General features: G+C 40.0%; 1 protein-coding gene across 1 annotated transcript; it reads left to right on the top strand.

Moving 5' to 3' along the window:
• Window positions 1-905: 905 nt before the first annotated feature.
• uraha (urate (5-hydroxyiso-) hydrolase a) lies at window positions 906-17,927 on the top strand. The gene is made up of 4 exons (XM_059993057.1): window positions 906-1,099; window positions 10,615-10,754; window positions 15,801-15,936; window positions 16,574-17,927. Exons 1-4 carry the CDS (start codon window positions 1,046-1,048, stop codon window positions 16,661-16,663), a joined length of 420 nt encoding a protein of 139 aa, XP_059849040.1. The 5' UTR covers window positions 906-1,045; the 3' UTR covers window positions 16,664-17,927.
• Window positions 17,928-24,804: the final 6,877 nt, after the last annotated feature.

The raw sequence follows: 24,804 nt of genomic DNA, 5'->3' as shown, positions 1-24,804 counted from the left end.
TGGGTCCTCTATTAATGAGCAACTTCCTGAACTTTGCTTAAACTGCGCAGAGTCATCACTATTGCTTCTGCTAATAAACTCGCACTGCCACGAGCTCATTTTATTAACAGAAGTAATACAGGATGACAGGAAGTGAAATCTGTAAAGTATCTTTTAACTCCGGAAACTATTCAAAGGAAAAACACAGGAGCCGGGAAAGTGTGTGTACTTAGTTTCTTTTCGTTAGTGAAGTGCTCGCACGTGATGTGGTGACATGATGATATTTGTCATTCATGTACTTCTTACATATGAATTATGTAAACAACAAAAAATGCTTTATTAAACATTTACAATGTTACTGAAATATTAAATGCGCTATCCTCCTCCCAGCTTAGCTCTAAACTCCAACTCAATGCAACTTGCATCTCAACTCAAATATGTAACGTATTGCTCTCTAGTCATCTTTTATACGCAGTATACTATGTAATACAACTACTAAATAGACATCCACAGCAGGGTAAATTTTAAATTATCCCATTCAGGTCTGAAGATTTAATCGCTGTGGAGGATTTCTTGCTCTTGTCTTTCCTGACGAGGGGAGAGGGTTAAAAAAAAAACAGATTTATCCAAATATTTACAAACTTGGCACCATTTTTTTTAAACAGAGCATCTGCTATTCATTAACATGTCTCTTACTGACCCTAGCACAAAATAGTGCCCCTGTAGGTATGAAGGAGTTAAGCAAGCAACCCTCGGCAGTCCCAAACCCTGGGGTTCTGTATCCAAACGTTCACCATGTACACTGAACCTTCTACACAGCAACTCAGTAAAAGACAATATTAACTGGATTTACCTTTTCACTGCATATGCAACATAGCTCACCAATATTAATAGAGTCAGAAGGCACGAGCTAACAATTATTAACAGAAGCCGTTATTGTGAAAGAGGCAAACACTGTGAGGTTGAAGAGGGACATCATAGGACTAGAACTTAAATTTACTCTTCCCATTAACTTAAAGTATCAACAGCTCATAATCAGTCATTTCTGGAAGACCTGTTCAATTAAATGACAGCACCACGACTTCAGCACATTCAACATCATCTTGTAACATCAGAAAAGGTAAGATGGCTCAATGTACAAAGCAACAAGTCAGGTTTGTAACGGTAGCTTTGCAGCTGAATCTTCTGAGAGATTTCACCACTTGCCAGGGTTTGAATTCCCTCAAGCTGTCAAAAGGCCATCAGGGCAGACCAGAGCCCAAACAACTGCCACCTGAAGACTACTAACTCTTCCACTTTTGGGGCAACCATATAAATGATAACTAGAGATTTATCTAACCGGACACGATAAACAAGTGCTTCCCGGTGAGGCGACACTTCACCGGGCTCTGTTGGGGTCAAACACTGTGTCTGGTGCTCCCAATGTGGCCTCCTGTATATCAGTGAGACCCGATGTAGATTGGGAAACTGCTTCGCCGAGCACCTACACTCTCCCTTTTGGCCGCCTATTTTAATTCCACTTCCCATTCCCGTTGCAATATGTCAGTCCGTAGCTTCCTCTACCGTCATGATGAGACCCCACTCAGGATGGAGGAACAACACTTTATATTCTGCCTGAGTAACCTCCAACTTGATGGCATGGACATCAATTTCTTCAACTTCTGGTAATGCCTCCCCTCACCATTTCCTATCCCCTTTTCCCTCTCTCACCTTACCTCCTTGCCTGCCTGTCTGGTGCCCCTCTGCCCTTTTCTTTCTCCCATGGCCTTCTGACCTCTCCTTTTCGATTCCCCCTTCTCCGGCCCTGTCTCTCTTTCACCAACCTCCCAGCTCTTTACTTCACCCCTCCCCCCCAGGTTTCACCTCTCACCTTGTGCTTCTCTCTCCCCTCCCCCCATCTTTTAAATCTACTCCTCAGCTTCTTTTCCTCCTGTCCTGCCCAAGAGTCTCAGCCCAAAACATCAACAACACTTTTTTCCATAGGTGCTGCCTGGCCTGCTGATTTCCTCCAGCATATACTGCATGTTGCTTGGATTTCCAGCATCTATGGGTCTTCTCTTGTTTCTGCTCAAATTCACTTGGTCCATCTCTGACACCTCTCTCCACCTCTTTGATCTCTACCTCTGGAGACTGCCAGTCTAATAATATCTTTAATAATAGCCACTGACTCTCACAGCTATCTTGACTACCTTGTCACTTGTAAAAATGCAATTCCCTTTTCTCAGTTCCTTCCTCTCTGCTGCATTTGTTCCAGAATGAAATTTTCCATTCCAGAACATCTCAGATGTCCTCCTTCTTCAAAGTACAGTGTTTCCTTCCTCTACTATTGACATTGTCCTCACCTGCGTTTTCTTCATTTCCCAGACATCTGCCCACAACTCGTCTTCTTACTGCCATAAAAGGGTACAGAATTTCTCTTGTCCTTACCGACCACCCCGTGAGCCTCCACCTCCAGCACACCATTCTCCGAAACTTCCTCCATCTTCAATTAAACATATCTTTGCCTCTCCCCCCACACCCTGCTTCCGACAGGGATTACTCTCTCCATAACTCCCTTATCCATTTATGCCTCCCCACTTAAATCGCTGCTGGCACTTATCCCTGCAAGCAGAGTGCTACACCTCCAACTTCATCATTTGAAGCCCCAAACAGTCCATAAGACCATAAGGCATCGGAGCAGAATTAGTCCATTCTCCGTATACCTGCCATCTTGCCATATCCTTTGATGCCCTGACCGATCAGGAAATGATCAGCTTCCACCTTAAATATACCCATGGACTTGGCCACCACCACCATCTGTGGCAGAGCATTCCACAGATTCACCACTCTGGCTAAAAATGAATCCTCCTTACCTCTATTCTAAAAGGTTGCCCCTCAGTTTTGAGGCTGTGCCCTCTAGTTCTGGATACCCAACCATAGGAAACAACCTCTCCACATCCACCCTATCTAGTCCTTACAACATTCATTCCAAGTGAGGCAACACCTCACTCACAAGACCATTGTGGGCTCCCAGTGCAGTCCCCCCTACACCAGTGAGACCCAACGTAGAATGGGGACACTTCGTTCAGCACCTTCAGAACCCAACAGGCAGGATTTTATGGTGGCCATAAAATTTTAATTGCACTCTCCATTCCCATTCTGACATGTCAGTCCTTGGCCTCCTCTATTGCCACTCTCGGGATGGATAAACAACACCTCATTTTCCATCTGGATAGCTTCCAACCTGATGGCATGAACATCTACTTCTCTAACTTTGGGTAATTTCTCCACCCTCCCCTTCTCTCTTTTCCCATTCCCCATTCTGGCTCCCCTCTTCCCCCTCTCTTCTCCTCATCTTCCTATCACCTCCATTGGGTGCCCCTCCTCCTTTCCTTTCTTCCATGGTTCTCTCTCCTCTCCCTCTACATTTTTCACCCATCACCTCTCAGCTCCTCACCTCATCTCCCTTCCCCCTCACTGGCTTCAAGTGTCACACATGGTCTCATTGAGATTTCTATGTACTGGGTAAAGAAACTTCCCCAAGCACATTTGACAAACTATCACATCTAGTCCTTTTATATTATGGGAGTCCCAATCAATATGCGGAAAGTTAAAAATCACCCATTGCAACAACCTTCTATTTCTTGCAAACGTGTGCACTTTCTCTACAAATTTGTACCTGTAAATCCCTAGGACAGTTGGGTGCTCTGAATTATAGCCCCATTAACATGTTCATACTTAACTTATTACTCAGTTCATCACCCATAACACCTCACTAGACAACTTCTCCAGCCTGTCCTGACTGCACTGCTGTGACATTTTCCCTGACTAGTAACACCACCCCTTCTCCAATAATCCCTCCCACTCCATTGCATGTAAATCAACTGAACATTGCACTGACAGTCCTGCCCCTCCTGTAATTAAGTCTCACTAATGAATGCAATATCATAATTCCAGGTGTTGATGCATGCCCTGAGCTCATCTGCCTTTCTTACGGTGCTTCGTGCATTGAAACATACGCAGCTCAGGACATTAGTCACACCACAAGTACTCCTTCCCTTTTTTCATTCTGGCTTCTTCCCCCTTCCTTTCCATTCCCGATGAAGGGTCTCAGCCCGAGCCGGCAACTGTTTATTCCTCTCCATAGAGGCTAACTGACCTGCTGAGCTTGCTGTACGTGTTATCACAGAAGGTCAATGGCAAAGAATGGGAGGAAGGTGAGAGTGAAAGAGAGAGCACAAGGCCTAAGGTGCCACCTTGTGAAGCTGAACCTGTAAACGGAGAGAGAAAAACACAGCCAATAATGCAGTTCTCAGCTGTGTTTGCAACTTTTACATGTCTCTTTGTTTTCTCCCCCTCTTGCTCTCTCAATCTCTCTCGCTCTCTAATTATCTTCATTAACCTCTCAACCTGTTGGCTTCACTGGCTGCATATCATCATGCTAACCCTGACGTCATCCTTTGTTCTATCATTCCACCCTCTCTGCAAATTAAAGTGGCCTTTTTTTCTTTTCCTACTAGTTACAATAAATCTTCTCAAGTAAATATTCTTATTTATTTAGTTTTTCTTTAGACTGGTGCTGCCAGACCTGCTAAATATTTCCTGCATTTTCTCTTATTCTACAGATTCCTCTGCTCTTTCACTTCACCAAAGATTTCCAAACCCAAACAATATTTCTATCATTGATGAAGCCACACTGTTCACAACACTGTTGCCTATTTTTTTCTCATTCCACCATCCTACTAATAATCTCTTGAAGCTTTTTGATCCTTGGAAAATTTACTGTACTTCTGGCTTCAGCATCCTCTTCAAATGTGACCAGTGTTGTTAGACGTGTATCCAGAGATGTACAGAGAATCCAGCAATATAAAAAACATGTTCAGGAGCAGCTCATTTGAACACCTGTATCTGCTTCAGCATTCGATAAGATTACAGCCAATACTTTATCTCAGCACCACTTTCCAGCACCAATCCACTATTCCCAATATGAATTCCTGCACTGGAATGCCTACCATTCTCTCGGCTGAGAAATGCTAAGGATTCTTTTTACCACCTTAGCAAAGAGATTTGTATCTTGAAGAGCAGCCTTTACTTTAAGACCTTGCTTTTAGATGTCTGCCCATGGGCACCTGGATCAAACTTGCATCTAGCCAGTCAAGTCCCAGAAGTATCTTGTAATTTTCAATGGCATCACCCGTCATTCTGCCAACTCAAGAGACTACTACTCTAGTCTGCTCAATAGCTTCTTATCAAACAAACCCAGCTGCAGGGGGATGGGAACCAGAGTGCCAGAACAGTTGGTGGGGAGGTTACAGGGACAAACGTTGGCAAGACCTCAGACACAATCTGTAATCTAAAGGTTGAGCATGTTGTGACTAATGTCCCGAATGACATATATTTCAATGCAAGAATTATCACAGCAAAGGCAGATGAACTCAGGGCGTGGATCAACACTTAGAATTATGATATTGCATTCATTAGTGAGACTTGGTTGCAGGAGAGCCAGGACAGGCAGCTCAGTATTCCGGGGTTCATTTGTTTTAGGTGTGACAGAGTGGGAGGAATTGAAGGAGAAGGAGTGGCGTCACCGGTCAAGGAGAATGCCGCAGCAGAGCACTGTCAGCACTGATTAGAGATCTTGCCTAGAGCGGCATTATGGGTGGAACTGAGTATTAAGCATGACCACATTAATATTACAACTACACAACAGTCCTAGGGATTTACAGGAACAAACTTGTAGAGAGATTGCATACTGTTGCAAAAAATATAAGGTTGTTATAGTAGGTGATTTTAACGTTCCATATATTGACTGGGACACCCATAATGTAAAAGGACTGGATGTGATAAGAGTTTTTCAAATGTGTTCAGGAAAGTTTCTGTAATCAGTGTGTAGAAGTCTCAATGAGAGTTTGAGTGATACTGGATCTGCTGTAAGGGAATGAGACAGGGCAGGTGACAAAGGTTGTGCAGGGGAAACACTTTTTGCCTAGTGACCACAATGCCCTTAGTTTCAAAGTAAACATGGGAAAGAGAGGTCTGTGTCGTGAGCTGAGGTTCTAAAATGGGGAAAGGCATTTTCATGGCATCAGAAAGGATCTGGCAAGTGTGGATTGGGACAGGCCGTCCTCTGGAAATGGAGGCCTTCGAAAGTGAAATGTTGAGAGTACGAAGGTTGTATGTGCCTGTCAGAATAAAAGGTAGAGGTAACAGGTTTATGGAATCTTGGTTTTCAAGAGATATTAAGACCCTGGTTTAAAAGGGAGGTGCATAGCAAGTATAGACAAGGTAGGAGCAAATGAGGTGTTTATAGAGTACAAGAAATGCAAGAGAACGCTTGCACAAGAAACCAGGAGGCAAGAAGTTCCCCTAGCAGACAAGGTGAAAGAGAATCCTAAGGGATTCTGCAGACATGTTAAGAGCAAAGGGATTGCTAAAAACAAAATTGATCCTGTGGAAGATCAGAATTTGTAATCCATGCACGTAGCCAATAGATTTTAAATAAATTTTGCATCTGTATTCGCTAAGGAGATGGATACACAATCTATAGAAGTGAGGCAAAGCAGCAGAGACTTCACCGACCCTGTACAAAATACAGAGGAGGAGGTGTTTGCTGTCTTGAGGCAAATTAGGGTCGATAAACCCCCAGGAACTGACAAGGTGCTCCCTCAGACCCTGTGGGAGGCAAGTGATGAAACTGCAGGGTGACTAGTGGTGTGCCGCAGGGATCAGTGCTGGGTCCATTGTTGTTTCTCATCTATAGCAATGATCTGGATGATAATGAGGTAAACATTAGGCTCGATTAACTCATGTTCATCTAGGGGAAGCTGGCCTTGGCCCTGCCAAATGGTGTAATACCTTTGGGTGGATGCTATGTAACGGTCAAACCAACAACATAAAATATCAGACAGTACACAATATGCAATTAAATGATGACACTTTATAACTCTTAACCGGGCTATGTGGTTAGTAGAGAAACAAAATATCAAATAAAATTAAAAAAGAAAGGCACCACTTTTAATAAAATAGTTTGTGCACAAATAAATCATTGGAGCTCTCATCCACCAAACAACCTCCGCCGAAAATGCCACTGACACTCGGACCCTTGGATTCCCGTCTCCGCCGTCTGGTAGTTTCCCCACTCTCCACACGTCCTTCCTCTCGTTCCTCCTCAACCGAAAACCGGTTCCCAGACATACAAGAATAATGTGCCTCCCATTGATTAACTACCTGTTATCTAGAGTTATAACCCAAATGTCGCAGCTACAGAGAAACCATTCCATTAGCCTTAGCTTTACTGAGAACCCTACAACTGGATCAGCAAACTTGTGGATGATACCAAGACTTGCTGGTGCATGGAAGAGTATCAGAGCTTGCAGCAGGATCTGGACCAGATGGAAAAGTGGACTAAAGAATGAAAGGTAGAATTTAATGCAGACAAGTGTGAAGTGTTATACTTGGTAGGCCCAACCAGGGTAGGTCTTACACAACGAATGGTAAGTCGTATAACATGTTGATTGAATATTGCATGCAGTTTTGGTCACAAACCTATAGGAAAGATATAAATAAGGTTGAAAGAGTGCAGAGAAATTTTACAGGGATATTGCCAGGACTGGAGGATCTCAGTTATAAGGAACGATTCAATAGGTTAGGGAATTATTCCTTGGAACATAGAAGATTGAGGGAAGAACTGATAGACATATACAAAATTATGAGGGGTATAGATACAATAAATGCAAGCAGGCTTTTTCCACTGAGGTTGAGTGGGACTACAACCAGTGGCCATGGGCTGAGGGTGAAAGATGAAATGTTTAGGGGAAACATGAGGGAAAACTTCTTCACTCAGAGGGTTGTGAAAGTGTGAATGAGCTGCCAGTGCAAGTGGTGCATGCAAGCTTGATTTCAGTGCTTAAGAGATGCTTGGATAGGTATGTGGATGGTAGGGGTATTGCTGGGGGTGGGGTGGCTAAGGTCCCAATGCAAGACAATGAGAGTAGGCAGTTTAAATGGTTTGGCATGGACTAGATGGGCCAAAGGGCCTGTTTCTGTACATCTATAACATCACAGTGTCAAACAAGTGATATTCACTGTATTTCTACTATCACAAATATAAACTAAACTCACACAAAATATCTTATGTGTGGTCTCACTCTACATAAATGGAGCAAGATGTTTCTATCCCCTTGCTTCTTGGCATTAGGCTTCCTAATTGTTTATCACGCCCACAGTGTGACTTTGTGATTTGTATATAAAGGTCTTCTGGTCTCTCTGAACACCATCTCCTTTCAGTCTCTCAGCTTTTGAAGAACATCACACTTTGAACTAAATTGGATGGAGGCACAATTTTCTCACGCCATATCCCATCTGTCGTTTCTGCTGCAGCAGATGCTCCCTCAGCTCTAAGTGGCCTTCACCACCACCCCATGTGCAGCCCATGCAGGTGAATAGGCATTTGGGAGACAGGCAGGATGGTTTTGCTGCTTGCTGCAGGCATCCACAATCACATTTCCCGTTTGTGAGCTGTCTGGGTTATAAACAGTTCACAGGACTGAATCCTGCCGTGACCCGGAGCACATGCTTGTTCATTCACTTGATATAAGTCCCTGAAATCCAATCTACATCATCAATACATTCTCTTCAGACTTGCAATGTAAGCAAACCAGGATTTATTATATGATCAAAATTATTGTTATTGATTGTGAACAGCTGGAACTGCAGTAGTAATCCGTCCTCCCCCATGTCACAGATTTCTAATCTGAAAATGACTTGTTCATTCCTACCCTCTGCTGTCCAACTATTAACCAATTCCTCAGTTCACACCAGTATATTACCCACAATACTGTGTACTTTCATTTTGTTGAGTAATATATTTCTTCAATTCAAAACCCTTCCAAACATCCAATTAAACCATGCTAATTGGTGCACCCTTACTCCTCTTCATAGTGAAAGCACACTACGTGGGACATAACCAGGACATGCTCAGTTCTGTAATCAGAATCAGGTTTAACATCACCAGCACTTGTCGTGAAATTTGTTAACTTACTGGCAGCAGTACAATGGAGTACAAGTTAATATAGAAAATAAATACAGGTTTCCCCCGCTTTATGCCACTTCATTTTTACAAAAGACTTACATTAGTAGCCTGTTTTCACATTACAAAGAGGATTTCACTTTTACGGAAATTTTTCCCACATAAGTGAATGGTTCTTCACTTTATGCCATTTCAGCTTAAGAAAGGTTTCATAGGAACGCTCTACCTTTGTAAAGGAGAGGGGGTGGACACCTGTAAATGAATTACACTTTAACTTTACTAATTTTAATCCAATTTGTTTTAGCCTCAACATTAATCCATTTCCCTCAATCATCTCCACCGGACTTGCCTGTGATGTCACGAGTTGGAACATGTCAGTCTGTACGTGGCAAATCCACCACTTTTTCTTCATCGATAGATCAGTAACCTCTCGAAAACTTTTTTCAAGTTCCATCTTTTCTGTTACCTAGCACCAATATTTTGTTTCTGAAGGAAGCTGGTGACAAACTATTTTTCTTGGGTGGATTGAAAAGGCAGCAGAGGAAAGGTTGCATCAAGTTTAAATCATAACAGATGTAACATATTTCTGGATATCCCCCAATTCCAGAAACAAACAGAAATATTACCAAATAGCAAAGGAACAGGCCCATTATGCTGTGTCATACTAATCACCAGTTAAACACTGAACTAATCCCTTCTGCCCACATGTCTGCATCCCTCCATTCTCTGCAAATTCCAGTGGCTAAAATCCTCTTAACTGCCTAAATATTTGTTTTCATTACCACACCCAGCAGCACATTCCAGACGCCCGGAAACTTTTGTGTGAAAAAAAAACTGGACCCACACATCGCCTTTGAGCTAAAATAAGATCTGAAATGAACGTGGTCACTAACATCTGAGTGGCCACAACCTGCTGATTACTAGTTTAATCCATAAAACACAGGAGCTGAGTTAGACAATGACGGGGTGGCAATAGGGTGGGGAAGACTTTAGCCTTGAAAGGTCAACGACAGCACAAAATAATCTGTACACAAACAACTGAGTTCATTCCCAAATCACATGCCGCCAGTTTTCACCCATTCACTTGCGGAAACTGGGTGAAAATCTGGGCACTCCATGTCCAATAATGTCACTCCGGTTGTATAGAGATGAGCAAATAATGTCAGCCTAGAACCCCAAGAGATCGGTTTTATCCCTCTAATGTAACACATTTGTTGCAGAAGGTAATATTGGGCTGGGAGAAGATACACACAAGCCTTGTTGTCTGCTGTAGCAACACCTTTATACTAACTGGGGTGCAGTGGTTGCTCCCGAGAAGGGCAGGACAGTATGATGTACATCATTGACTGTAGTCTGGTGTACTACTGCCCGTTTCTACCAGGCTGCTCAGAACACCAATCAGTGCCCCAATTTAATGTGGAATCCTCGACAGAACAGGAGGACATTTCTGAGATATTAAAAAAATACTCACCTGGCGGTTTCCCCACCTTCACTAACTGAAGATCTGAGGGGAATGTGTTATGAGTTGAATGTTTTAGGCAATTTTCTGTTAACATTCTTCTAGGAATAAAGAAATATTCATTTAACATAGTAGCTTCAATGAACTTTTGAGCACCTTTTTGCAACAGAGTAACTCCTGGGAGCGCGACATGTCTCAGAGCCCGCTAACGACTCATGCCCTCAACACGGCCCGAGGGATCCCCGCTGCTCGCCTGGCGGTCACTGTTTCCCGGTTGGAGAACGAGGGATGGAAAGAGGTAGCAAGAGGGTACGTCCTGTCACCATAAACAATGAGCTATATGTAAATGCTTTCATCGGCCTTACTCAGGCCCAGACCTCTCTCAATCTCAATTCCATAGTCGAATTTATTGTCTATGCACAAGTATGTGTATGCACAATTACAACGAAAAACTTACAGTGTTGCATCATATAGACAACATTCACAAAAATAAACATAAATTATTTGCTACATACTCCGTAACGGGTTAGAAGAACCAGCAGAAATGGAACACACCTGGAGTCTGGTTTTGTTATTTACGAAACACTATTTATTAGTATCAACGTAATATAGTAATATAAAACCAGATAAATCAAACTGGTTAGCAGAGTTTATGCTTATATAAGTGTGTAAATATAAAACCCCAAACTTCTTCAAGTTTAGGTGGCAAATGATGGTCTTACGATAGTATAGGTATGAAGTCAGTTCAATTCGTGATACTGAGTTGAGTAGAATTGAGGAGAGAGAGAGAGAGAGGTGATTTGTTTTCCAAGTAAGCCAATGCCGTCGATCTTGCCACATTGTCCTCCGAAGTCCTTTTAAAGTCACCGACTGTGACCACACTAAAGGGTACCGTCTTCACGTGGTAAAGTTTTCAACCCAGGCAAGGGTTAAGCACACCGATAGCTTTCCACTAGTCACCCCTGTTCCACACTGCGAGCAAAACTCACCCTTTCATGGGCACTCAAAGCTCACCCAGTGTCTGTCTGAAAAGCCAGCTGACCTTGTATATATCCCAAACATGCTGAACATCAACTGTCCATCATATAGCTCTGTCCTTCCATCACCATAGCGACTCATGAGCTGCTCAGTGCTCTCTCTCTCTTTCTCTGAATCAATGACACACACTCTCTCTCTTTTATAAAGGCACAGCCATTATGAATAAACCTTAGGATCTCGTCACATATACAACAATTTTTACAAGAAAGAACACAATCAGAACAATATAAAATAAAATCCATGTTAGTGCAGTGATCAAAGTGATTCGGGCGCATAAGGACAGTAAAAGTTCTAGAGCCACACTTAAAAAATGCTGGAGGAACCCAGTGTGTAATGCAGACTTGATGGAGAGAAATGGACAGTTGACATTTCAGGTCAAGACCATATCTGTTGTGTTTCAAAGAAGGAATTCTGGCCTCAGTTAGCATCTTAGTAAATCCGAATGAGTTCCAGGGGTGGGAGGGGGGCCTTCAATGCTACCGACACATTAAAGGAGAATTATTTAAATCAGTGTTGTTCCAGTTTGTCAGAGACGTCAGCCTCTACACTATTAAGTCCAATGGTGACAACGTAATCAGACAATGTAGGAATCAGTTCGTATAAACATGAGAATCGATGGCAGGGATGTCCTTCTTACATATACCGCCTGAACACACACTGTGTAGATTTGAATTTCTAAAGCATCTTTCACATCCTTATAACTACAGGCTAATTAATGTATTTGAAAGATGGTCCCTGTTGTAGTCAATTAGAAGGAAGGAAATTTTCAATATTTAAAAAGGAGTAAATACACAGGACAACAAATTTTTTCTAAGTGTTGCTTCCTCATAATTTTTTAAATGATAGACCCAGTGATGCTAAACACAAACATAATTTCAGATTACTTGTATCTCTTAGGAATTTGGAGAAACAAGAAATTAGCTTTTATTGAATATGATGTATTGAATAATGGTGCTGATGATTTGCAACAGTTCAGCTAAGTTAAGATGTTTTACCGATGACTTTTGTTTGTACTCAGCGTCTGAGGCTTCTCGCTTCAGTGTCCAATCACCCAGCATTGATGGATTCCAGTTTCCCAGATATTATTTCTCTATGACTGCAACGTCTTGGTGAAATCTTTCGCCATGTTTGTCATTGACAGTGCCAAGATTTGCAAGGAAGAATTCTAAATGGAAATGCAGAGAATGAATCTTTAGTGACATGTTGCACTTTGTGGTTTTGTACACTTGAAGCAATTTGTCAACCGGCTGCTAGAAAATTTTTAACAGCACCCTTAAATGCCTTTCATGCAATTTTCTCCAGTCTCACTAGAAGTTCCTCAAATTGCCTGTCGTTGATTTGTGGACCAACAGAAATGCCTACCTTAACCTTTGCATCAATTATTCTGTGAAATATCCATCTCAAATATTGAAATCCTTTGCTGAAATGTTCAGCCTTCCTAAAACTTGTTCTGCCATGCAGCATTGGCCCTGCCTAAGCATGCCTGGACAAGATAGAAAACTTTTCAGCTTCTATTGTGGGCAACATTTTAATTAACTCGAATAATGAATCGAAATAACAAATATAGATTATTTTTTTAAATGGTGCATGATAGGGAAACTTCATGGTAATTTTCATGATCTGTAAGATATACCCAAAAGTAATCAGGAAGAAAAATCTTTACAACACACACAAAATGCTGGTGGAACAGCAGACCAGGCAGCATCTATAAGGAGAAGCACTGTCAACATTTTGGGCCAAGACCCTTTGTCAGATTTGTCAGAAAAATCTTTGTTGTCTGGTGCTATTGGCTTCTGAGTGCTAGGGGTTATTGGCTTGCTCTTCAAAATATTTGATGTGAGGAGGAGCCTCACTGGGAGTAGTTGAGTTTGTTAGGACTTAAACTCGTATGGCAGTGGGATGAAAGGAAGAGAGAAGTAAGACACTAGAAGCAGAAGGTGGGGTGGAGGGTTCAGGCAAGTAGGTATTCAGAAGGAAAAAGCAATACTGTAGTGCAGTGCAACAAGAGCTATTGTTTGCACAGTATGCAAATGTTTCGGAAGCCTGAGACAGAAAATGATAAAGTTAAAGGCAATAAAGCAAGATGAAATGAGGAAGGCAGTTCACACTTGATCAGTGTAAGAAATTTAGCTGTGTTGATATTGCAATACACCAGTGAGATTATGTCACAAAAAAGTCAAGAACAACCTTATTAGGTAAAACTAAGAAACTAAAAAGGGAACATTACACTGGTGAATGTATTCTGTAGGTCTTCAATAGCTGGGAGAGATAAATGGGAGCAGATATCTAGGAGATAATAGAGAAGTGTAAAAACTACAGGGTAGGTATAATAGGGATGTCATACTATTACTATGAGTTAAGGTAGAGTAGTTGAATACTCTCTGAAATGTGTCTGGGATATTTTGTAGTGCAGGATGTTTGACTTTTACCTCAAAATTTCATAATATCTACAGTAAAGACAACTGGGGCTTCTTCCTCTATTGACATAATAGTTACTATGTCAAAGACACTTCCATTATATCCTTTAGAAATTTGTCCTTGAAGCAGCAAAAAAAGAACTGAGCCAGGTGTATCAAGTTTTGACAGGAAGCATTTAGGGAGCAATCTTAATATTTATGTTCATAGTTCAGGTAAGTATATAAAAGGTACATTTCAAAGTAAAAGAAAATCATTGGAGGAAGATCAATTTCAATGGGAAGTTTGTCAATCCAGCCCAACAATATATACACAGATGCTGAGGGGAATATTAAGGCACTAGATGAGTACTTTGCACCTATCTTCACTTGTGAATATGTCATTCCTAAAGTATTATTTTAGTTTTTAATTTAAATATTTAATATTTAATAATTTTGAAATGTATATATACTAATAATATAAATAATTATACCAGATAAATGATCACCTAAATTTTTAAATTAAACCTATACAGTATAATCTAAAGCATTTATACGCACATCTAATGTGAGATAGTTGAGAAAAGTTGACAGCATAGACATTATCAGAAAAGTTAGTTGAACTTAAATAGGTAAGTCACCAGATGGGATACATTGTAAGATTTGGAGTGGGAGGGAATGCTGGAGGAAATTAAGGGGATACTGACCATAATTTTTCAATGCTATTTGAATACATGGATGGTGCCAGAGGACTAGAGAGTGGCAAATGTTACTCTCTTATCAAAGTCACTATAGGCTAAATAATTTAACATCTTTAGTGGGAAATCTTTCAAGATAAGATGCTGGGACAAAGGATGCTGTTATAGAAGGAATGCAGGAGAAGAACGATCGAAGGGCATGGGTAACCCAGTCATTGAAAGAGGCAAGGCATGGTGAGAAAGAGGCATAAGCTACAACAGCAGGAAAGCCATGCTAAACCTTTAGAAAGTACTGGTTTGAGCTCATCTGGAGACTTGTGTTCAAATTTAGTCACATCGTTATAGGACAGGATTGATTGCATTGGGAGAGTTCAGAAAACATTTACGAGAATTATTTCTGGGATGAGGGATTTCAAATACAAGGACAAGAGAGACTGAGACTTCTATCTTTCAAAAATACTAAAGGGAGCTTTGATGGAAATATATTTTAAAGGAAGAGGTGTCATGCCTATTCTCACTAGTTCAGAGTTCTAAGACCAGAGATCACAAGTATAGACCAGAGAAAGATAATTAAGCATAACACAACTAAAAAGTTATTTTCTTACACTGTGTATGGTTGGAATATGGAATGCACTGCCTGCATGAAGGCAGGTCCCACTTTGACCTTCAAGGGGGAATTGTACAAATACATGGTGAGGAAGAAATTGTGGGGCTACAAGAAAGAGCCAGATATTAGAACAAGTGACTTGCTCTGATAGAGAGCCAACACAGACCCAATGGGCCAAATGGTCTCACATGCTGTGCTCTAATAAAATTTGTTATCCATTTCCTCTCCTTTCATTGAGATCTTCCTCAATAGTTACCTCTTGATCAAACTTTAAGTAACCTTACTCTGTGTCATTAACTTAGCATCCATTTTACAAAATGCTCTCTTGCAGAAGTTTATTTTTTAACTGTTGTAACTAATATAAATGTTTAGAGTTGGCAGTTTTATCAAGAGAAATCTTATATCAGGAAACAGAATCATCTTCATATGGTACTGCTTCCTTAGTTCAAATACTGTTGACAAAAATGAGTTTGATGCAGTCTATTTTCCACAATATACAGTAACTTAAAAACAAAGAGGATGAATTATACAATGTGTTTGCATTAATAACTTAAGGAAATAATTGGTTAAAAACAATATTGAAAGCAAGTAAATTTATTTGCATTTCTGTTGTGTGTAGGGTTACTAATTCAGATGGCAGATGCCCTGGTTTGCTAACATCACAGACTTTTATTCCTGGGATATACAAGATGAAATTTGCAACAGATGAATATTGGCAATCATTAAAAGTGGCCAGTTTCTACCCATATGTAGAGGTAATAACAACAAAAGCTTTAATTTTCTATACATATCAATAGAAATCACACTTTTCAGAAATGAAAAGTAACATCTACTATGCTCAAGTTGCTTCAAAAGTTAATGGAATATGATTTTAGTTTAACATGTAACTGAACATCATTAACTGCAGTGAAGATATCTGTTTCCATTTGCAAAGTACCTATCCACTAGAGGTAAAATCAGTCATAAATGTACAGCAGTTTTAAATGGTAAATGTTACTTAATTAAAGGATTTTTTAAAAATGTATTGGAAATATTCAGCAGGTTCGATAGTTTCAGTATTGAAACAAAATCAGCATTTTAATATTAATGCTTTTTTTCTCTTTCTACCAGATATTTTCTGACCTGCTAAGTATTTTCAGTAATTTTTGCTTTTATTTGAAAAAGAAATCTTTATTTTTACATCAGGATACAGCTTAAGATAGATTTAAATGATTTTATATGGGGTAATTTCAACATTCTATGGCAATGTAAAATGTGTGATGGCAAATTGCTAACTAATTTTAAATCTCTCCCAATATTTTCCAGTTTCATCTATTGTAAAAAGATAAAATAGCTGAAAGGCAAATTTATTTAATTTGATTATACATTTAATTTTCTCATTATGTTTCTTAGATTGTCTTCAACATTTCAGATACAAGTCAGAAGTACCACATTGCTCTTCTCCTGAATCCATTCTCATATACTACCTACCGAGGATCCTAAGTGTCCTTATCATTACAATAATGCAGTGTGGATTAATTTTTACATTGTAATAAGATTCTGTATGTTAATATGTGTATTTTTCACTGACTATACAATAATAGAAAATATTATAGATTCAAATGGAAAAATAAAAGCATGGCCTTTATTTGCACAAAATTGAGGAAGCTATGTATCTGCTATATTTTCTTATCATTGGTCAAACCCTGTTTATGGCACTGTGTTAAGTTTTGGGACCCGGGTTTTAGACTTATTTTTAAGACAAATTGTTTCAACTTGGCTTGCATTCACTTCAATAATAAAAGTAATGTAATTAAGTGTTTTAAATGTTTCCTAGAATTCCCAGGGAGAGGTTATGATACATCACTGATAGCAAAGAATACCCTGAAGTAAGAATTTTTATTTTAATACCAAATTTGAAACTGGATTGGTGAAATGAGCAGGACCTGTCCACTACATAATTAGTTGGGCTAATCTTGTAAGTGTAATTAAAACCTGGAAACTTGTTTGAACATCAGGAATCTTTCTGTAATTTGGGTTGCAAATTTGAAGATCAGATGTTGCAAGAGGCTAAAATTCTGAGAGTATCCATGATGAAGTTACTTTTTAGTGGGGAAAATTGTTTCAAGCTCACATGTAATCAGGCTACAGACTTAAAGCTGTTGGGAAGCAAATCATAAATATAATTATTTGAAGAGAAACAACAATTATTTGTTGGAGGAAAAGATACTATTTTGGAGACATCTGATTTGCACATTTTGGCTTTTATTTCTCTAATAGCTAGGAGGGTGCTCTTGCTTAAATGGAAGGATGTTGCTCCGCCTACTCATGCTCAATGGTTACGTGATGTTATACCATGCCTAAATTTAGAAAAGATCCACTATTCAATTTCTGAATCTAGTCAAGACTTTCAGACATTGTGGGGACCATTTTTGAACTATTTTCAAAACCTTTGATTTGCTGTTAAAGTACAGATGTTGGCTAATAACATATTTCACTATACGATAAGGTAAGAAAAAAGGAAAAAAAATTCTTAACAAAGAGCATTGATCTTGGTAGTGGCTTTAGATTTTTTTGGTATAACAAAATTATCACATTTCAATATTACAATTTAACTTAATTTACATGAATACAGGATAATGAGATTGCATGTGTGAATCAAATATAATGTATTCGGTATTATTTTATCTTTTTTGACTTATAGTATATATCTTCTTGTACTCTGTATTCTTCTATGTAGAAATTAATAAAAATATTGAAGGAGAAGCAAAACCATGTTATTTTAAATTTAAAGAACATACCCAAGTTCAAATAAGGCAAAAAAAAGGCCAGGTAAACATGTGATCTTGCTGGAAAACCTAGACATTGAGCATTAGATTCAATTTTTAAAAATACTAGACACAGGCACTGACAAAATCTCATTTATTTTAAACCATGGAGACAGGGAACAATTGTGACCAAGAAGGATTCTGAACGTTTATAATAGTACAGAGCATTTTGTACATTGTAAATTATTCATGTAATTTCCCCAAATAAATTGAGGATTTTTTTTGTATAAGCTGAAAATAGAATTGACAAGACAGAATTCAAATGTTCTGTGTGTTCTGTGCTAAACCATCTGGTAAGTAGAACTTGCAGCCCCTCACTGAATTGAAGTTGAATAAAAGCACAAATGATGAAAGTTATGAAGAAATTACACTTCAATAGGCATGGTGGCTGCATCATTAAGCCAAGTTATTACATCAGCTATCATTTTCATGAGTTTCATATATTAGTCTGCTGAAAGAATGGGCTGGGTGGGGGTGGAGAGTATTTTCCAAGGATGTCTCCACAGTCACAATTAGACATCTAATAAACCAGTGTATTAGTCTGCATAATCACAAAGCAGATCTGATACTGCCTAAGGAAGGTCACTGTACTTGCAGGAGATTGAAGCCTGGTGGAAAGAGGATTCAGGGTGAGGTCTTGATGTGGCATGTTGGTGGAACAGCCCAAGGAAAAACTTCATTGTGGGCAAATATTAACTTTACAGCTGATATTTGAGATTTTAAAAGGTAATTCTTGAAATATTTTGGAAAACTTTAATTTTAAAACATGAGAAGCAGTAACAAGCAATGTTATTGTAAGCACAATGTCTTAAAAATACAATTATATAATGCACCACACACAAAATGTTGGAGGAACTCAGTAGGTCAGGCAGCACCTACAAAAGTGAATAAACAGTTGACGTTTCAGGCCAAGACCCTTTGTCAGGACTGAGAAGGAAGGGGAAAGACATCAGGATAAAAAAAGTTGAGGGAGGGATGGAGGCTAGCTGGAAGGTAATAGGTAAAGCCAGATGGGTGGGAAAGGTCAAGGGCTGGAGAAGAAGGAATCTGATAGGACATAAGAGTGGACCATAGGAGAAAAGATAGGATGACCCAGGTGGAAGAGATAGGCAGGTGAAAAGACGGGAAGTGTCAGAGTTGGGAGGGTTTACCAGGAGGAAACTAAATTTCATGCCATAGGTGGCTACCCAGATGGAATATCAGATGTTGCTCCTCCACTCTGAGATTATATAATTTCTAGTTTTGACAAACAACGTACTGGCTTTTGGGTAAGTTGCAAACTGGTAACTGCACTATCGGTAGTTCTGAATGCCCCACTGTGAAAAGGGTATTGTATTCTTGGAGGTGTATTGTTACATAGATTCAGCAGCACATCAAAGACAAGTAACTATAGTTGAAAGAAGGATCTGAGATTCAGATACTGCTTTATTGTAAACATAAGCATGAACATTTCTAAAGTTTTTGTATCATATACAGGAAAAGTTTGTTTTCTCTGGTTAGTAAAGCAAAGAGTTAAGTTTTTCAAATTGATTAATAAGGGAATTATCAGAATGGTTAAATCTTTTAGTGATAGAAGCAATAGTAGATTCAAGCCTAGATGACAAGTGAGGTCACTCTGAATTTCTCTAACAAAATGGCCCTAAATGTGTTCTTTTGTACTGCTAACTATTTGTGAATCTTACAGGTTTCAGTTCACTGGTTTTTATCCCTCCATTGATTCTTTATAGGATTTTCCAGCAAAAGATGTAAAATATAAATAATTGTTTCTTCAAAGAAGAATTGAAGAATAAACCCATAAGACTACAGGACATAGGGGCAGAATTAGGCCACATGGCCCATCGAGTCTGCACCACCATTCCATCACAACTGATTTATTATCCCTTTCATCCAATTTTCTTGTCTTCTCCCCGTAACCTTTGATGCCCTCACTAACCAAGAATCTATCAACCTCTGCTTTAAATAACCTCAATGACATGACCTCCACAGCTGTCCATGGCAATGAATTCCAGATCCACCGCTCTCTGCCTAAAGAAAGACCTCCTCATCTGCATTCTAAAAGGGTGCCCCTCTACTCTGAGGCTGTGCCCTCATACACTATAGGAAACACCCTCACTACATCCACTCTAGGTCTTTCAATATTCAAAACATTTCAATGAGATCCCCCCTCAATCTGTTAAGTGAGTACAGGCCCACAACCATCACTAAATGCTCCTCATATGTTAATCCTTTCATTCCCACAATCATTCTTGTGAACCACCTCTGGATACTCTCCAACGTCAGCGCATCTTTTCTTAGATAAGGGGCCCAAAACTGCTTACAATACTCCAAGTGCAGTCTGACCAATGCCTTATAAAACCTCAGCATCATATCCTTACTTTTATGTTATAGTCCATAAGACATAGGAGCAGAATTAGGCCATCTGGCCCATCCATTCAATCACGGATGATCCCTTTTTTTCCTCTCTCCTCCTCAACCCCAGTTCCTGGCCTTCTCCCAGTAACCTTTGATGCCATATTCAATCAAAAACCTATCAATCTCTGCCTTAAATACACCAAACAACCTGGCCTCCACAGCTGCACATGACCACTAATTCACTAGCCTTTGGCCAAAGAATTTTCTCCAAATCTCTGTTTTGAATGGGCACCCCTTTATCCTGAGGCTGCTCCCTCTTATCCTAGACTCTCCCACCATGGGAAACATCCTTTCCACATCTACTCTGTCTAGGCCTTTCAACATTCGAAAGGTTTCCATGAGATTCCCCCCTCATCCTTCTGAATTCCAGTGAGTACAGACCCATAGCCATCAAATGTTCCTGGTATGATAACCCTTCCATTCCTGGAATCAATCTTGTGAACCTTCTCTGGACCCTCTCCAATGCCAGCACGTGTCTTCTAAGGGACCCAAAACTCAAGGTGAGGCCTCACCAGTGCCTTATAAAGTCCCAGCGTCACATTCTTGCTCTTGTATTCTAGACCTCTTGAAATGAATGCTAACATGGCATTTGCCTTCCTCACCATCAACTATACCTGCAAGTTAACCTTCAGGATGTTCTGTACAAGGACTCCCAAGTCCTTCTTCATCTCAGATTCCTGGATTTTCTCCCCGTTTAGAAAATAGTCTGCACATTTTACGTACGCTTGTATTTCTACTACCAAAGTGTATGACCATGTACTTTCCAACATTGTATTTCATTTGCAACTTTCTTGCCTATTCTCCTAATCTGTCTAAGTCCTTCTGCATCCCACCTGTTTCCTCAACACCACCTGACCCTCCACCAATCTTTGTATCATCTGCAAACTTTGCATCACCTAAATCATTTATATACAGCATACAGCACTAGTCACTGGTAGCTAACCAGAAAATGATCCTTTTATTCACACTCACTGCCTCCTACCAATTAGCCAATGCTCTAACCATATTTGTAACTTTCCTGTAATACCATGGGCTCTTAACTTGGTAAGCAGCCTCATGTGTGGCACCTTGTTAAAGGCCTTCTGAAAGTCCAAATATACAACATCCACTGCATCCCCTTTACCTATCTTACTTATAATCTCCTCAAAGAATTCCTACAGGTTTGTCAGGCAGGACTTTCCCTGAAGGAAACCATGGTGACTTTGTGCTATTTTGTCCTGTGTCACCAAGTGCTCCATCACCTTATCCTTAACAATTGACACTAACATCTTCCCGACCACTGAGGTCAGGCTAACTGGTTTATATACAAACTTTGTAATTTCCTTTCTGCTGCCTTCCTCCTTTCTTAAAAAGTGGAGTGACATTTGCAATTTTCCAGTCCTCTGGCACCGTGCCAGAGTCCAAAGATTTCTTAAAGATGCCACCACAATCTCTTAACGCTACTTCTTTCAGAACTCTAGGATGCAGTTCATCTGGTTTGGGTGCCTTATGTACCTTTAAGTTTTTCAGCTTTTTAAGCACCTTCTCTCTTGTAATTGTAACTGCACCCACTTCTCTTCCTTCACACACAATATCAGGCATACTGCTAGTGTCCTCCACAGTGAAGACTGATGCAAAATACTCATTTGGTTCATCATCCATCTCCTTGTCCCCCATTATTATTTCTCCTGCTTCATTTTCTAATGGTCCTATGTCCACTCTCATTTCTCTTTTATTTTTAACATACTTGAAAAAACTTTTACTATCCACTTTGATATTATTTGCTAGCTTGCTTTCACATTTCATCTTTTCCTCTCGAAATAGGTGCTAACATTGTATTGGTCTTCCTTACTACCAACTCATCCGGAAGTTAACCATTAGGAAATCCTGCAAAGGGATTCCAGAGTCCTTTTGCACCTCTGATTTTTTAATCTTCTCCCTGTTTATAGTCAATTTCATTCCTTTACCAAGATGTAGGACCATACACTTCCCTACACCATATTCCATCTGCCACTTCCTTGCCCAGTCTCTCAGTCCATCCAAGTCCTTCTGCAGACTCCCTGCTTCCTCAACACTATCTGGCCCTCCACCTGTCTTTGTATCGTCTGCAAACTTGGCCACATAGCCATCAATTCCATCATCGAAATCATTGACATGTAACACGAACCAAAGCGGTCCCAATGCCGATCCCTGTGGAACACGACTAGACACTGGCAGCAAACCAGAATAGGCCCCCTTTATTCTGACTCTGCCTTTTGCCAGTCAGCCAATCTTCTATCCATACTACCATCCTTCTTGAAATACCATGAGGTCTTATCTTGTTAAGCAACCTCATATGCAACACCTTGCCAAAGACCTTTTGAAAATCCAAGTAAGCAACATCCACTCACTCTCCTTTGTCTATTCTGCCTGTTATATCAGAATCAGATTTAGTATCATCAGCATATGTCATGAGATTGTTAAATGCAGGAGTACAATGAAATTCCTGATAAATAAATAGAGAAAAAAACTGAATTACAGTGTGTGTACATGTATGTCTGTAAAATAGTTAAGTCAAAATAATTAGTGCAAAAAAAAACAGAAATAAAGAGTAGTGAGTTTAACCAAGGGTTAAATGTCCATTTGGAAAGTGGATGCAGAGAAGAAGCTGTTCCTGATTCGCTGAGTGTGTGTCTTAAGGCTTCTGTACCTCCTTCCCAATAGTAACAATGAGAAGAGGGCATGTCCTGGGTGGTGGGGATCTTTAACAATGGACACTGCTTTCCTAAGGCACCAGTTCTCGGATACTATGGAGGTGAGTACCCATGATAGAACTGACTAATTTTACAAATTTCTGCAAATTACTTCAGTAGCCACCCCCATCCCCAATACCAGATGGTGATGCAGCCAGTCAGAATGCTCTCCACAGTACATTTGTAGAAGTTTTTGAGTGTTTTAGTTGACAAACCAATTCTCCTTAAATTCCTAATGAAATATAGCCACTGTCTTCCCTTTTTTTTAAGTTGTATCAACATTTTGTCAAAGAATTCCAAAGGATCTGTCAGACAAGATATTTACTTAAGCAAATCATGCTGACTTTGACCTACTTTATCAAGCACCTCCGAATACCCCAAAACCTCATCCTTAATACTGGACTCCAACATCTTCCTAACTACTGAAGTCAAGCTAACTGGTCTATAATTTCCTTTCTTCTGCCTCCCTCCCTTCTAAAACAGTAGAGTGACATTTGCAGTCCTCTGGAACCATTCTGAAATCTAGTGATTCATCTACAAACATCTGTAGACTTCAACTCATTCCACTGTCTGCGATTTTGCCCTATCATCTCCCTGTCCTTCCTCATAGTCTCACATTCAGGTGCAAGTTTAATTATCATTCAACCATACATGAATACAGCAAACGAAACAGCACTCCTCCAGAGCCAAGGTGCAAAACATTCAAGATAGCAAGCAAACAAAGTCACACAAAAAAAAAATTTCGCCCAATTCCCTGAGTGACATGCCCCGCAAATTGATGGTGCAGTTCCTGGCAGTCCGCAAATGAACACATGCAATCCAGCTTATCATTCCACCGATCAAACGCTGGAGGACAACGTTGATGAGAGAAGCCACTCCCCAAGTGAGCATGGATTCTACACTACACTGTCTCTGATGTCTCCTCTAAGGGACTGTAGCAGCAGGCAAGACCACAGCTTGAAGTCTAGTCCTCACTACAACCAAGGCCACGCAGCTCTCCCACCATCTGTTACACCAACAAACAAGGGAAACGGACCTGCGGCATCTTACATTATCAATGTCCAACGGGATCTTGTGATCACAAGAGAGACGTCCCAGACAATCACTTGTCATTATACTACACACCACATTTGTGCACCAACTCTAATACCTTCGATGCATTCCTGTAGCAGGCAGCATTATGATCTGCACCAAAGAGCAGCTCACTGATGGGATAGACCTGCAGTACCCATGCTTCTGCAAGTCCAGCAATCTCTTGTGATCGTAAAAATTACATTTAAAAAAAGACAAAAGCACATTTGATTGGCCCCCGAGAGACCTCTGCGTCCAAGTGCACTGCCATTTTACCAGAAGCTTGCACAACAAACTGCATTGATTTGTACACCAACTGCCCCATTATTAGCTCTATCATTCCGGTTCCTATGACTGAAATTGTGAGAAATGTCACAACAAAAAGCTATATATAGTCTTCAGTGATCAACAAAATGTTACGGTAACAAAATATTTCCCAGGCTTTTTCTCTTAACCAAAATAACTCATTTTGGGTTACAGAATCTAATAAGACCATAACAATTTTTCACTAAATATATATATGAAAATTTTATTCATTTAGAAAGACACATGTTCATAAATCAAGGTAGTTTTACATTTTGTTCATTTTCATTTTCAAAAAGTCTAAACAGCCAGATGGCTA

This window comes from Hypanus sabinus, chromosome 17 (genome assembly GCF_030144855.1).
Source record: "Hypanus sabinus isolate sHypSab1 chromosome 17, sHypSab1.hap1, whole genome shotgun sequence".
Taxonomy (NCBI): Eukaryota; Metazoa; Chordata; class Chondrichthyes; order Myliobatiformes; family Dasyatidae; genus Hypanus; species Hypanus sabinus.
This window is presented reverse-complemented; position numbering and strand designations above follow the sequence as displayed.